General features: G+C 46.8%; 1 protein-coding gene across 3 annotated transcripts in view; it reads right to left on the minus strand.

Annotated features, from left to right (window-relative positions):
• LOC128691873 (uncharacterized) overlaps positions 1–14,163 on the minus strand; it is a 40,561-nt gene extending 26,398 nt beyond the window's left edge. The window contains exons 1-2 of one of the 3 annotated variants that reach the window (XM_070100892.1): positions 13,198–14,163; positions 5,205–5,311 (exon numbers count right to left, since the gene is read on the minus strand). In XM_070100892.1, coding sequence (XP_069956993.1) covers positions 5,205–5,311; positions 13,198–13,245 — 155 coding nt within the window. In that variant the 5' untranslated portion in view covers positions 13,246–14,163. The remainder of the gene's footprint in view (positions 1–5,204; positions 5,312–13,197) is intronic. The other 2 variants (XM_070100890.1, XM_070100891.1) reach the window with 2 other exon arrangements.
• Positions 14,164–15,168: the final 1,005 nt, after the last annotated feature.

Raw genomic sequence — 15,168 nt, forward strand, 5'->3', positions numbered from 1 at the left:
AAGAGCACAGTGTCATCAGCAAAGAGCAACTGTGACAACTCCCACTTTATGTGTGATTCTTTGTCTTTCAACTCCACGCCTCTTGCCAAGACCCTCGCATTTACTTCTCTTACAACCCCATCTATAAATATATTAAACAACCACGGTGACATCACACATCCTTGTCTAAGGCCTACTTTTACTGGGAAATAATTTCCCTCTTTCCTACATACTCTAACTTGAGTCTCTTTGATACATTTATTAAACAAAAGTACCAACAACTCCAACACTATATCCCCCCCTGCTTTTAAGATTTCTGTCATGAGCCCATCAGTTCCAGCTGCTTTACCCCCTTTCATTCTACGTAATGCCTCACGCGGCCGTCTCCCACCGAGGCAGGGTGACCCAAAGAGAAAGAAAATCCCCAAAAAGAAAATACTTTCATCATCATTCAACACTTTCACCTCACTCACACATAATCACACAATACGTTGGCCATTTCCCACCAAGGCAGGGTGACCCAAAAAGAAAGAAAAAACTATAATCATCATTCATCACTTTCACCATTACTCATACATAATCACTGTCTTTGCAGAGGTGCTCAGATTAAATGTCCCTCCAAACTGCCAATATCCCAAACCCCTCCTTTCAAGTGCAGGCATTGTACTTCCCATTTCCAGGACTCAAGTCTAACCGGATTCCCTGAATCCCTTCACAAAATATTACCCTGCTCACACTCCAACAGCTTGCCAGGTCCCAAAAACCATTCATCTCCATTCACTCCTATCTAACATGCTAACACACACTAGCTGGAAGTCCAAGCCCCCTCACCCACAAAACCTTTTTTTCCCCCTCCCTCCAACCTTTCTGAGGATGACCCCTACCCTGCCTTCCTTCCTCTACAGATTTATATGCTCTCTAAGTCATTCTACTTTGTTCCATTCTCTCTAAATGACCAAACCACCTCAACAACCCCTCTTCAGCCCTCTGACTAATACTTTTAGCAACTCCACACCTCCTAATTTCCACATTCTGAATTCTCTTCGTAATATTTACACCACACATTGCCCTTAGACAAGACATCTCCACTGCCTCCGGCTGCCTCCTCACTGCAGCCTTTACAACCCAAGCTTCACACCCGTATTACAGAATGGATATAAATGCTCTGGAAAACGTACAGAGGAGGATGACAAAGATGATCCCATTTATCAGAAATCTTCCCTATGAGGACAGACTGAGGGCCCTGAATCTGCACTCTCTTGAAAGGCGTAGAATAAGGGGGGATATGATCGAGGTGTATAAATGGAAAACGGGAATAAATGAAGGGGATGTAAATTGCGTGCTGAAAATTTCCAGCCAAGAGAGGACTCGCAGCAGTGGTTTCAAGTTGGAAAAATTCAGATTCAGGAAGGATATAGGAAAGCACTGGTTTGGTAATAGAGTTGTGGATGAGTGGAACAAACTCCCAAGTACAGTTATTCAGGCTAAAACATTGTGTAGTTTTAAAAATGGGTTAGATAAATACATGAGTGGGTGTGGGTGGGTGTGAGTTAGACCTGACTAGCTTGTGCTGCTGGGTCTGGTGTTGTGCTCCTTCCTTGAGTGGAGGTGACCAGACTGGATGGGTCATTAGGCTAATCCCGGGGGATGGGTCATTGGGCTAATCCGGGGGGGGGGCATGGACCTGCTCCGCATGGGTCAGTAGACCTGTTGCAGTGTTCCTTCTTTCTTATGTTCTTATATAAGAGTGTTGGTACCACTATACTTTCATACATTCCCTTCTTTGCCTCCATGGATACATATACGTACACTGCGAATTTATTTTAATCGCTATTTTAGGTATTAAAGTATTTTTGACTGGTGGTGGCAGGTTACATACTGTTTTAAAAACCCTAATGTAGTTGAAAGGCTTTAAGCCCAGGAATGGGTCTACTATGAAACTAATGAAGCTTAAGCCTCAGGGCTCCAAATCCCTGAGGGGCCCCAGATTGTGGGTCTAATGTATGAGGAGTTGCATTGCAAAGGGGCCCCCATAACAGTTCAAGCTTCAGTGCCCCTTGAATGACTAGTTAGGGCTCTTGAACGACTAATTAGGGCCTTTGAACAACTCTAGTTAGGGTCCTTGAACGAGACTGGTTAAGTCCCTTGAACGACTAGTTAGAGCCCTTGAGTGGCCAGTTAGGGCCCTTGAATGACTAGTTAGGGCTCTTGAATGATTAGTTAGGGCCTTTGAATGACTAGTTAGGGCCCTTGAATGACTAGTTAGGGCCCTTGAACAACTTTAGTTAGGGTCCTTGAACAACTCCAGCTTGTCATTTCCTTGAATGTATCTACCTGGACTTCCTACACATTTCTGCAACACTGCAAGCTCCTGATGATGTGTTGATTACAACACGAAAGACCTAAAGCTATCATTCAACTCCTCCCATGGTTCTGCACATATGTAGTAACATACATGAAAATTATCCACCAATAAAAGACAGATCAAAGTGGTAGTGGTAAAAGCCATATTGTTTTCAGCATCTTCCTATTGATAATAACATAGTAATGTTAATTTTTTTCATGACTATTGCAAGAAACAACAGGTGGAAGCCAGAGGTTTCAATCCATCCTGTACTATAGTTATGTCAAGTATTTTCCGGCATATAAGGCGCACCTTTTTCCCCCACAAAAGGTCTTGGAAAATCAGCCTGCACCTTATATGTTCAAGGTCGGGGTTAAGGCTATGCTTTGGGTTAGGTTTCAGCATAAAGTAAGAGGGTAATTTAAGCCCTTGAATATGAGTGTTAATTCTGCAGTATGATACTTCCGTTGTGCGCCTTATATGCCAGAAAATACAGTGCTTGTTTGAGTGTGTCCAGGAGAGAGTGAGATATTGTGGTGAAGCTGTAAGTTCCAGCCACAGTATTGTGATTTATGTTTAAACTGGGTAGGACTGTAATGCCCACAGCAGAGACCTGCTGCAGCAGATCTTACCACCCACAGACCTGCTGCAGCAGACTTCACCACCCACAGACTTGCTGCAGCAGACATCATCACCCACATACCTGCTGCAGCAGACTTCACCACCCACAGACTTGCTGCAGCAGACATCACCACCCACAGACCTGCTGGAGCAGACTTCACCACCCACAGACCTGCTGCAGCAGACTTCACTACCCACAGACCTGCTGCAGCAGACTTCACTACCCACAGACCTGCTGCAACAGACTTCACTACCCACAGACCTGCTGCAGCAGACTTCACCACCCACAGACCTGCTGCAGCAGACTTCACTACCCACAGACCTGCTGCAGCAGACTTCACTACCCACAGACCTGCTGCAGCAGACTTCACCACCCACAGACCTGCTGTAGCAGACTTCACCACCCACAGACCTGCTGCAACAGATTTCACCACCCACAGACCTGCTGTAGCAGACTTCACCACCCACAGACCTGCTGCAGCAAACTTCACCACCCACAGACCTGCTGCAGCAAACTTCACCACCCACAGACCTGCAGCAGCAGACTTCACCACCCACAGACCTGCTGCAGCAGACTTCACCACCCACAGACCTGCTGTAGCAGACTTCACCACCCACAGACCTGCTGCAACAGACTTCACCACCCACAGACCTGTTGTAGCAGACTTCACCACCCACAGACCTGCTGCAACAGACTTCACCACCCACAGACCTGCTGCAACAGACTTCACTACCCACAGACCTGCTGCAGCAGACTTCACCACCCACAGACCTGCTGCAGCAGACTTCACCACCCACAGACCTGCTGCAACAGATTTCACCACCCACAGACCTGCTGTAGCAGACTTCACCACCCACAGACCTGCTGCAGCAAACTTCACCACCCACAGACCTGCTGCAGCAAACTTCACCACCCACAGACCTGCTGCAACAGACTTCACCACCCACAGACCTGCTGCAGCAAACTTCACCACCCACAGACCTGCTGTAGCAGACTTCACCACCCACAGACCTGCTGCAACAGACTTCACCACCCACAGACCTGCTGTAGCAGACTTCACCACCCACAGACCTGCTGCAACAGACTTCACCACCCACAGACCTGCTGCAACAGACTTCACCACCCACAGACCTGCTGCAGCAGACTTCACCACCCACAGACCTGCTGCAACAGACTTCACCACCCACAGACCTGCTGTAGCAGACTTCACCACCCACAGACATGCTGCAGCAAACTTCACCACCCACAGACCTGCTGTAGCAGACTTCACCACCCACAGACCTGCTGCAACAGACTTCACCACCCACAGACCTGCTGTAGCAGACTTCACCACCCACAGACCTGCTGCAACAGACTTCACCACCCACAGACCTGCTGTAGCAGACTTCACCACCCACAGACCTGCTGCAGCAAACTTCACCACCCACAGACCTGCTGCAGCAGACTTCACCACCCACAGACCTGCTGCAGCAGACTTCACCACCCACAGACCTGCTGCAGCAAACTTCACCACCCACAGACCTGCTGCAGCAAACTTCACCACCCACAGACCTGCTGCAGCAAACTTCACCACCCACAGACCTGCAGCAGCAAACTTCACCACCCACAGACCTGCTGCAGCAAACTTCACCACCCACAGACCTGCTGCAGCAGACTTCACCACCCACAGACCTGCTGCAGCAAACTTCACTACCCACAGACCTGCTGCAGCAAACTTCACCACCCACAGACCTGCTGCAGCAAACTTCACCACCCACAGACCTGCTGCAGCAGACTTCACCACCCACAGACCTGCTGCAGCAGACTTCACCACCCACAGACCTGCTGCAGCAGACTTCACCACCCACAGACCTGCTGCAGCAAACTTCACTACCCACAGACCTGCTGCAGCAAACTTCACCACCCACAGACCTGCTGCAGCAAACTTCACCACCCACAGACCTGCTGCAGCAGACTTCACCACCCACAGACCTGCTGCAGCAAACTTCACCACCCACAGACCTGCTGCAGCAGACTTCACCAGGATTGAGATCATTTGTGATATCTGACAAGAATGATAAGACAAATATATTGACAGAATTTCTTTTGTGTTTATGTATAATAATGAACAATACCTGATGATGACGGTTATGATGAATGCTTTGTAATGATAGTGATTGATATCTCAGGATGATGAGTATAATGATAATAGTGAACGATACCTCTGGATGATGATGATGGTTATGATGAATGCTGTATAATGATAATAATGAAGAATACCTGATAATGGTGACGGTGTTGTAGATAGCAGCTATGGTGAGCAGCAGACACACACCTCCCAGGATGCCAGCCACGACATAAAGCTCTTGATCCAGGGTGAGAGTGGCCTGCTAGGCACAACACTAGTTCAGTCAGGTGGTAAAGCGAGGACATAAGGAGGAGCACTGCAGGAGGCCTACTGGCCCATACTAGGCAGGTCCTTCATAAACCCAAACCCATTTACAGACACATTTGCCAATGCACTTATCAATGTTACCCAATAAGTTTTGATAGTGTTAACTCATGTGTAAGTTGTACTCAAATTCACCGCCTTTCACTCGTCAGGGGCCCAAGACTGTTCACCTGCCTTCCAGCATACATAAGTGGGATTACCGATAGACCCCTGGCTGTCTCCAAGACCCCTGGCTGTTTTCAAAACCCTTGGCTCTCCATGATCTCTGGTTATTTTCAAGACTTCTGGTTATCTTCAAGACCCCTGGCTGCCTTCAAGACCCCTGGTTGTCTTCAAGACCCCTGGCTGCCTTCAAGACCCCTGGTTGTCTTCAAGACTTCTGGTTGTCTTCAAGACCCCTGATTGTCTTCAAGACCCCTGGTTGTCTTCAAGACCCCAGGTTGTCTTCAAGACCCCTGGCTGTATTTAACAGGGAGCTGGACAGGCACCTAAAGTCAGTACCTGACCAGCTGGTTTATATTTATATGCGGCCAGCAGTAACAGCCTGGTTGATCAGGTCCTGATCCACCACGAGGCCTGGTCATGGACCGGGCCGCGGTGGAGTTGACCCCAGTTCATCTAGCAGTAAGTAGGTACTTGGGCGTTAGTCACCTTACACCTGCTGTCCCTGTTCACCTAGCAGTAAGTAGGTACCTGTGTGTTAGTCACCTTACACCTGCTGTCCCTGTTCACCTAGCAGTAAGTAGGTACCTGGGTGTTAGTCACCTTACACCTGCTGTCCCTGTTCACCTAGCAGTAAGTAGGTACCTGGGTGTTAGTCACCTTACACTTGCTGTCCCTGTTCACCTAGCAGTAACTAGGCACCTGGGTGTTAGTTGACTGTTGTGGGTGGCATCCTGGGGGAGAGGAACTCTCCGTGTATATACACCTAGATACATCTGGCAGTGTATATATATTATGTGCGTTGTATTGTATTTAAGTCAGAGCACTGCGTGGGTGAGGCAAGTAGCAGACAGTATTCCAGACACGTCTCTCTCTCTCTCTCTCTCTCTCTCTCTCTCTCTCTCTCTCTCTCTCTCTCTCTCTCTCTCTCTCTCTCTCTCTCTCTCTCTCTCTCTCTCTCTTTCTCTCTCTCTTTCTCTCTCTCTCGTTTACCTACATTCACAGGGACATGAAGTCTTGTCTAAGTAGATTGAGTTCTTTCTTGTCATAGCGTTGAATTTAGAGCCCAAGAGCTGTTATCCGGCCTCAAATCACAGGCTAAGAGCTGTAAAATGTATCACCCCTTCCCCAGGATTCTACCCGCTACAGTCGACTAACACCCAGGCACTTACTGCTAGGTGAGCAGTGACAGTAGGTGCAAGGTAACTAACACCCAGGTACCTACTTACTGCTAGGTGAACATGGGCAATAGGCATCTCAAGGAAACACGTACTAATGTTTCCACCCCGTACCGGGGATCGACCCCCCGGACCTCAGTTTGTGAGGCGAGTGCGCTAGCAACCCAGCCACGGGACACCCTGCAAATGACATGCTTGAAGATAATTTAAAAATGCTTAGACAGCTACAAACAGGAGAAACATGAATATATGATACGCATTTTAACTTTTAAGGTCAAAATAAGACATTAGAAGGTCCACAATGGAAATAAGTCTGACTTCTTTGGGTTATCAGTCAAAGTGCTGTGGGTTACACATTGGATTACTCCTTCATGATAAAGTTGATATGTTAGCCAAGAAGAGTACCCAGAAGGAGAATGTAGAATATAACTTTGGTATAACTGTCTAGCATTAGGAATAATATTAGGAGAGAAGTAAATAATGAAAATGATTGTTATAGGAATGCAGTTAGAAGCCTGAGTAGATCTATAACCCACTATGATAACATGAACGTAGATAAGTATGTTTATGGAGCAACTTGCAATGTGAACACTGACTGATGTTGTAGTGGCCAGGCTTAGGCTTGGTTACAAGTACTGACTGATGTTGTAGTGGTCAGGCTTAGGCTTGGTTACAAGTACTGACTGATGTTGTAGTGGCCAGGCTTAGTCTTGGTTACAAGTACTGACTAATGTTGTAGTGGCCAGGCTTAGGCTTGGTTACAAGTACTGGCTGATGTTGTAGTGGCCAGGCTTAGGCTTGGTTACAAGTACTGACTGATGTTGTAGTGGTCAGGCTTAGGCTTGGTTACAAGTACTGAGTGATGTTGTAGTGGCCTGGCTTAGGCATGGTTACAAGTACTGACTAATGTTGTAGTGGCCAGGCTTAGGCTTGGTTACAGGTACTGACTGATGTTGTAGTGGCCAGGCTTAGGCTTGGTTACAAGTACTGAGTGATGTTGTAGTGGCCTGGCTTAGGCATGGTTACAAGTACTGACTAATGTTGTAGTGGCCAGGCTTAGGCTTGGTTACAAGTACTGACTAATGTTGTAGTGGCCAGGCTTAGGCATGGTTACAAGTACTGACTGATGTTGTAGTGGCCTGGCTTAGGCTTGGTTACAAGTAGTGGCTGATGTTGTAGTGGCCAGGCTTAGGCTTGGTTACAAGTACTGGCTGATGTTGTAGTGGCCAGGCTTAGGCTAGGTTACAAGTACTGGCTGATGTTGTAGTGGCCAGGCTTAGGCTTGGTTACAAGTACTGACTGATGTCATAGTGGCCAGGCTTAGGCTTGGTTACAAGTACTGGCTGATGTTGTAGTGGCCAGGCTTAGGCTAGGTTACAAGTACTGGCTGATGTTGTAGTGGCCAGGCTTAGGCTTGGTTACAAGTACTGACTGATGTCATAGTGGCCAGGCTTAGGCTTGGTTACAAGTACTGGCTGATGTTGTAGTGGCCAGGCTTAGGCTTGGTTACAAGTACTGGCTGATGTTGTAGTGGCCAGGCTTAGGCTTGGTTACAAGTACTGACTGATGTCATAGTGGCCAGGCTTAGGCTTGGTTACAAGTACTGACTGACGTTGTAGTGGCCAGGCTTAGGCTTGGTTACAAGTACTGACTGATGTTGTAATGGCCTGGCTTAGGCTTACCTGGAGTTTACCTGGAGAGAGTTCCGGGGGTCAACGCCCCCGCGGCCCGGTCTGTGACCAGGCCTCCTGGTGGATCAGAGCCTGATCAACCAGGCTGTTGCTGCTGGCTGCACGCAAACCAACGTACGAGCCACAGCCCGGCTGGTCAGGAACCGACTTTAGGTGCTTGTCCAGTGCCAGCTTGAAGACTGCCAGGGGTCTGTTGGTAATCCCCCTTATGTATGCTGGGAGGCAGTTGAACAGTCTCGGGCCCCTGACACTTATTGTATGGTCTCTTAACGTGCTAGTGACACCCCTGCTTTTCATTGGGGGGATGTTGCATCGTCTGCCAAGTCTTTTGCTTTCGTAGTGAGTGATTTTCGTGTGCAAGTTCGGTACTAGTCCCTCTAGGATTTTCCAGGTGTATATAATCATGTATCTCTCCCGCCTGCATTCCAGGGAATACAGGTTCAGGAACCTCAAGCGCTCCCAGTAATTGAGGTGTTTTATCTCTGTTATGCGCGCCGTGAAGGTTCTCTGTACATTTTCTAGGTCAGCAATTTCGCCTGCCTTGAAAGGTGCTGTTAGTGTGCAGCAATATTCCAGCCTAGATAGAACAAGTGACCTGAAGAGTGTCATCATGGGCTTGGCCTCCCTAGTTTTGAAGGTTCTCATTATCCATCCTGTCATTTTTCTAGCAGATGCGATTGATACAATGTTATGGTCCTTGAAGGTGAGATCCTCCGACATGATCACTCCCAGGTCTTTGACGTTGGTGTTTCGCTCTATTTTGTGGCCAGAATTTGTTTTGTACTCTGATGAAGATTTAATTTCCTCGTGTTTACCATATCTGAGTAATTGAAATTTCTCATCGTTGAACTTCATATTGTTTTCTGCAGCCCACTGAAAGATTCGGTTGATGTCCGCCTGGAGCCTTGCAGTGTCTGCAGTGGAAGACACTGTCATGCAGATTCGGGTGTCATCTGCAAAGGAAGACACGGTGCTGTGGCTGACATCCTTGTCTATGTCGGATATGAGGATGAGGAACAAGATGGGAGCGAGTACTGTGCCTTGTGGAATAGAGCTTTTCACCGTAGCTGCCTCGGACTTTACTCTGTTGACGACTACTCTCTGTGTTCTGTTAGTGAGGAAATTATAGATCCATCGACCGACTTTTCCTGTTATTCCTTTAGCACGCATTTTGTGCGCTATTACGCCATGGTCACACTTGTCGAAGGCTTTTGCAAAGTCTGTATATATTACATCTGCATTCTTTTTATCTTCTAGTGCATTTAGGACCTTGTCGTGGTGATCTAATAGTTGAGACAGACAAGAGCGACCTGTTCTAAACCCATGTTGCCCTGGGTTGTGTAACTGATGGGTTTCTAGATGGGTGGTGATCTTGCTTCTTAGGACTCTTTCAAAGATTTTTATGATATGGGATGCTAGTGCTATCGGTCTGTAGTCCTTTGCTGTTGCTTTACTGCCCCCTTTGTGGAGTGGGGCTATGTCTGTTGTTTTTAGTAACTGTGGGACGACCCCCGTGTCCATGCTCCCTCTCCATAGGATGGAAAAGGCTCGTGATAGGGGCTTCTTGCAGTTCTTGATGAACACGGAGTTCCATGAGTCTGGCCCTGGGGCAGAGTGCATAGGCATGTCATTTATCGCCTGTTCGAAGTCATTTGGCGTCAGGATAACATCGGATAGGCTTGTGTTAACCAAATTTTGTGGCTCTCATAAAAAAATCATTTTGATCTTCGACTCTCAGTCTGGTTAGCGGCTTGCTAAAAACTGAGTCATATTGGGACTTGAGTAGCTCACTCATTTCCTTGCTGTCATCTGTGTAGGACCCATCTTGTTTAAGTAGGGGCCCAATACTGGATGTTGTTCTCGACTTTGATTTGGCATAGGAGAAGAAATACTTTGGGTTTCTTTCGATTTCATTTATGGCTTTTAGTTCTTCCCGCGATTCCTGACTCCTATAAGATTCCTTTAGCTTGAGTTCGATGCTTGCTATTTCTCTGACCAGTGTCTCCCTACGCATTTCAGATATATTGACCTCTTTTAGCCGCTCTGTTATTCTTTTCCATCGCCTGTAAAGGGAGCGCCTGTCTCTTTCTATTTTACATCTACTCCTCCTTTTTCTTAGAGGAATAAGCCTTGTGCATACATCGAGTGCCACCAAGTTAATCTGTTCTAGGCATACGTTGGGGTCTGTGTTGCTTAGTATATCTTCCCAGCTTATATCGGTTAGGACTTGATTTACTTGGTCCCACTTTATGTTTTTGTTATTGAAGTTGAATTTGGTGAATGCTCCCTCGTGACTAGTCTCATTATGTCGGTCTGGGGCTCCACGCATACATGTCTGAACCTCAATTATGTTGTGATCTGAGTATATTGTTTTTGATATGGTGACATTTCTTATCAGATCATCATTGTTAGTGAAGATGAGGTCTAGTGTATTCTTGGTTACAAGTACTGACTGATGTTGTAGTGGCCTGGCTTAGGCTTGGTTACAAGTACTGGCTGATGTTGTAGTGGCCAGGCTTAGGCTTGGTTACAAGTACTGACTGATGTAGTGGCCAGACTTAGGCTTGGTTACAAGTACTGACTGATGTTATAGTGGCCTGGCTTAGGTTTGGTTACAAGTACTGACTGATGTTGTAGTGGCCTGGCTTAGGCTTGGTTACAAGTACTGACTGATGTTGTAGTGGCCTGGCTTAGGCTTGGTTACAAGTACTGGCTGATGTTGTAGTGGCCTGGCTTAGGCTTGGTTACAAGTACTTCTGGCAGCTTGGGAGACACACAGATGATGATCAAACTAAATGCAAATTATGTGGTTAGACATATGGTCACTCTCTTGAACACTATGTGCTTAGTTGTCCACTTATTGAGGAATACAGAGACAGACAGTATAATAACCTATGTGACATGTCAAGATATCTTATTAATGAAAATAAGATACCAGATATACTAAGCAAATTTCCTAAATTTGCTTGTAACAGATAAGTGAACTATAGATATGTAGATATAAGTCCATATGTATTCCTGTTAACCCTTTGGGGCCTAGTTCCTGGGCCTTTTGTGTATCCATATGCTCTTGTGCTACCGTCCACAGGATGGATATGAGGTGATAATATAAGATTTCGTTCGGATTTTTAACCCTGGAGGGTTAGCCACCCAGGATAACCCAAGAAAGTCAGTGCGTCATCGAGGACTGTCTAACTTATTTCCATTGTGGTCCTTAATCTTGTCCCACAGGATGCGACCCACACCAGTCGACTAACACCCAGGTACCTATTTGCTGCTAGGTGAACAGGACAACAGGTGTAAGGAAACGTGTCGAAATGTTTCCACCCGCCGGGAATCGAACCCGGGCCCTCCGTGTGTGAAGCGGGAGCTTTAGCCACCAGGCCACCGGGCCACCTGATGCATGATAAACTAGCCACTCTCGTGGTAAAATCTAATCTTTGGGTTATCCTGGGTAATATACACTATGTGTAGCTGTCTCTTCTATACAGAAATGGGTGGCACTTAAGGGCATGTTCTATGTCCGTAGTTATGTCCGTAGTTACGCAAATGAAAAGCTGTGCTCCTGGAGGAGGGGCTGCAGGGAGCCACTAGTTTGGGTAAGGTTTGTCAGGCCCTGATCCACCAGGAGGCCTGATCTCAGACCGGGCCTCGGGGGCGTTGACCCCCGAAACACCTTCTCCACGTATACTCCAGGTAAGGACAAGGAATCAAGGACACCGGGCCACGGGGGCGTAGACCCCCGGAACTCTCTCCAGGTAATTCCAGGTCCATGTAAGCACCACTGGAAATAAAGTTACTTTGTCTAACCCTTTTTTTAAGGTTATTCTAGTGGGTAATTTACGCAATATGTTGTGTCAAGCAACCACAAGAGGGGGGAGGGGTTGAATGAGAGTTCTAGGCCTTTTGTGTTGCAATCAACACATCAGGAGCTTGCAATGATGCATAAAAGTAGAGAAGTTCCAAGCAAATACGATCACAGGGAACGCCTTGCTGGAGTATGTATGATAATTTGTACTCAATTGTGGGTGCAGGTTTCGATTCATAGCTTCTGGCCCCATCTATTCACTGATCGGTACTACGTCCTCTCTCTCCGTGCTCCATGAGCTTTGTCATACCTCGTCTTAAAACTATGTATGGTTCCTGCCTCCGCTACGTCACCTTCCAGACCATTCCACTTCCTGACAACTTCCTAACATCCCTCTATGTGTACCTGTACATAAACTTACGAGGGCACAGAGACGTCAGATAATTCTTCTCTACTTCACTAGGCTGTAAAGCGGACTGATGTGTATGTGACGGTGAAGAATGACTCGATAAGTGACTTTAAATATAGGTAAGGTAACTCTTAAGATGTTAGAAGTCTCTAAAACTGGTTGACAGTGACTCGAACCCCCCCTCCCCGCATCCACAATTAGGTGAACACACGCACACACACCAGGGACCAGGAACTATGAATCGACCCTTACAACTACATATAGGTGAGTACTACAGTGATCTACGGGTGGAAACATCTGGGCATGTTTCTTTAAGACACCTGCTGTCCATTTTCACCTAGGAGTAAGTAGATACCTGGGTGTTAGTTGACTGGTGTGGGTCGCATCCTGGGGATAAAATTGGCCTAAGTTGCGGGAAATACTCTGCATAACCAGGGGCTTTCTATGTAGTATGCCATAGGTGTCAGTTATGGTCTGTATAAGTTGTATCATGTACTTGTAGAAATAAAGATTATTATTAATAATATTATTAGTAATATTACAGGGCTTATTAAGCATTACTGATAGACTCACCGCGCAGGCGCTGCCCACCAACGTAGCCAGTACGATATATCTGAGCATAATTCTATTGTGAGAGTCAGTAGCAGCAGCAGTAGTAGCAGCAGTAGTAGTAGCAGTAGTAGTAGTAGCAGTAGTAGTGGTCAGAGGTCCTCAGTGAGGGGTTCTACTGGTATAACACTGCAATTTTTTCAACACTATCTTTCCAGATTGCGTATAGTTTGTTTATATAATCCTGGTGCTGGTGGTAGGGTCGTTAGGACGTAATGTTAGGGTGGTTAGGACCCGGGGTTGGTTATGGGTCGTCTGAGAGACAACAGATGCTGGCTGACACTTGGGTGTGTACGTCGGATAACCACCTGTTTGAGGTACCAAGGCACTACTAGCGCCTCCCACCACCTGGTACACCAACTAGTTCCCCGGCTCACCACATATACTACTCATCCACTACACTGGTTATAAGATAAAGGTAAAAACCATCCGTTATCTTATTGGTTATCGGTAGTCAGCAGACTCTAGCGGCCTTCAGGTCACCGCTGGTAGGGGCGAGAATGGCATGGAGTCACCTCTGGAGCCTCTGTACCCCGGACGAGGTGTACCTGTAAGCAAGATAACATGATAACATGTATTCCTCGTGATAACAGGAAGATAAGGCACGGGGTAGGAGGGCACAAGCGGTTGTTAGCTAGTTCGGCTCACAGCAAAAGTACCTAGGGTAGAATTCTAGGCGAGACGGGAGATGAGGATAGGTGTCCTAGAACTTGCTGGCTATGTTAGTATATAATATGTATCTGGGAGTAATCAGATGTTGTGGGTCGCATCCTGGGAAGGGGCATAACAAATGAATCATGGTGGAATTAAGCCACTCGGGTTCTGCTGGGTTATTAACCCTTTAGAGTTGTTGATCAGGATAAAATTCTTCTTCACCCTTCAGGCTGTTGCTGCTGGCTGCACGCAAACCAACGTACGAGCCACAGCCCGGCTGATTAGGAACTGACTTTAGGTGCTTGTCCAGTGCTTGTGTGTGTGTGTGTGTGTGTGTTTGTGTGTGTGTTTGTGTGTGCGTGTAAGTTACCATTTTGTCCTAGGCACGTCGATTAGACACTAGGCCTGTTGTATTTGCGAGTGTGTGTGTGTGTGTGTGTGTGTGTGTATGTGTATGAGTGTGTGTGTGTGTATGAGTGGGTGTGTGTGTGTACTCACCTATTTGTGGTTGCAGGGGTCGAGTCTTAGCTCCTGGCCCCGCCTCTTCACCGGTTGCTCTTCACCGGTATGAGTGTGTGTGCGTGTTTGTATGAGTTTGTGTATGTGTGTGTGTGTGTGTGTGTGTTTATGTGTGTGTGTGTGTGTGTGTGTGTGTGTGTGTGTGTGTGTGTGTGTGTGTGGTGTGTGTGTGTGGTGTGTGTGTGTGTGTGTGTGGTGTGTGTGTGGTGTGGTGTGTGTGACTCAACAATCAACATTTGCACCAATAACTCACTACAGTTGTGACCGGGTGTGGAAGTGTAAATTGCTCATTACACTATAATTTGTTCATGATTGTAGCCATGTATAAACGTAAGTAACCATTCTTACAGTATTCATTACCTTTGTAACTTGTGAGTTCATTACTTTGTACCTAGTTCAGCCATCCAAACTTTGGGGCCCAGTCCCTGGATCCATTATGTACCTCTGTAATCTGTAAATACCTTTGTAACTTGTCATGATTGTGACTAGACCTACCCGGAGTTCATTACCTTTGTAATTTGTGAGTTCATTACCTTTGTAAATTGTGAATTCATTACCTCTGTAACTTGCTCAGATATCAAAACTTTGGAGTCCAGTCCCTGGACCAATTATGTACCTCTGTAATCTTTTGACTACCGCCCACAGGATGGGTATGGGGTGCATAATAAACATATTAAACTAAAAAAAAACCTTCAGCAATTAGGTACCTGGGTGTTCGGTGCTGTGGGTAGCATCCCAGGGGGAGAATACCAAAGACCCCTT

Source organism: Cherax quadricarinatus, chromosome 75, assembly GCF_038502225.1.
Source record: "Cherax quadricarinatus isolate ZL_2023a chromosome 75, ASM3850222v1, whole genome shotgun sequence".
In the NCBI taxonomy this organism is placed as follows: domain Eukaryota; kingdom Metazoa; phylum Arthropoda; class Malacostraca; order Decapoda; family Parastacidae; genus Cherax; species Cherax quadricarinatus.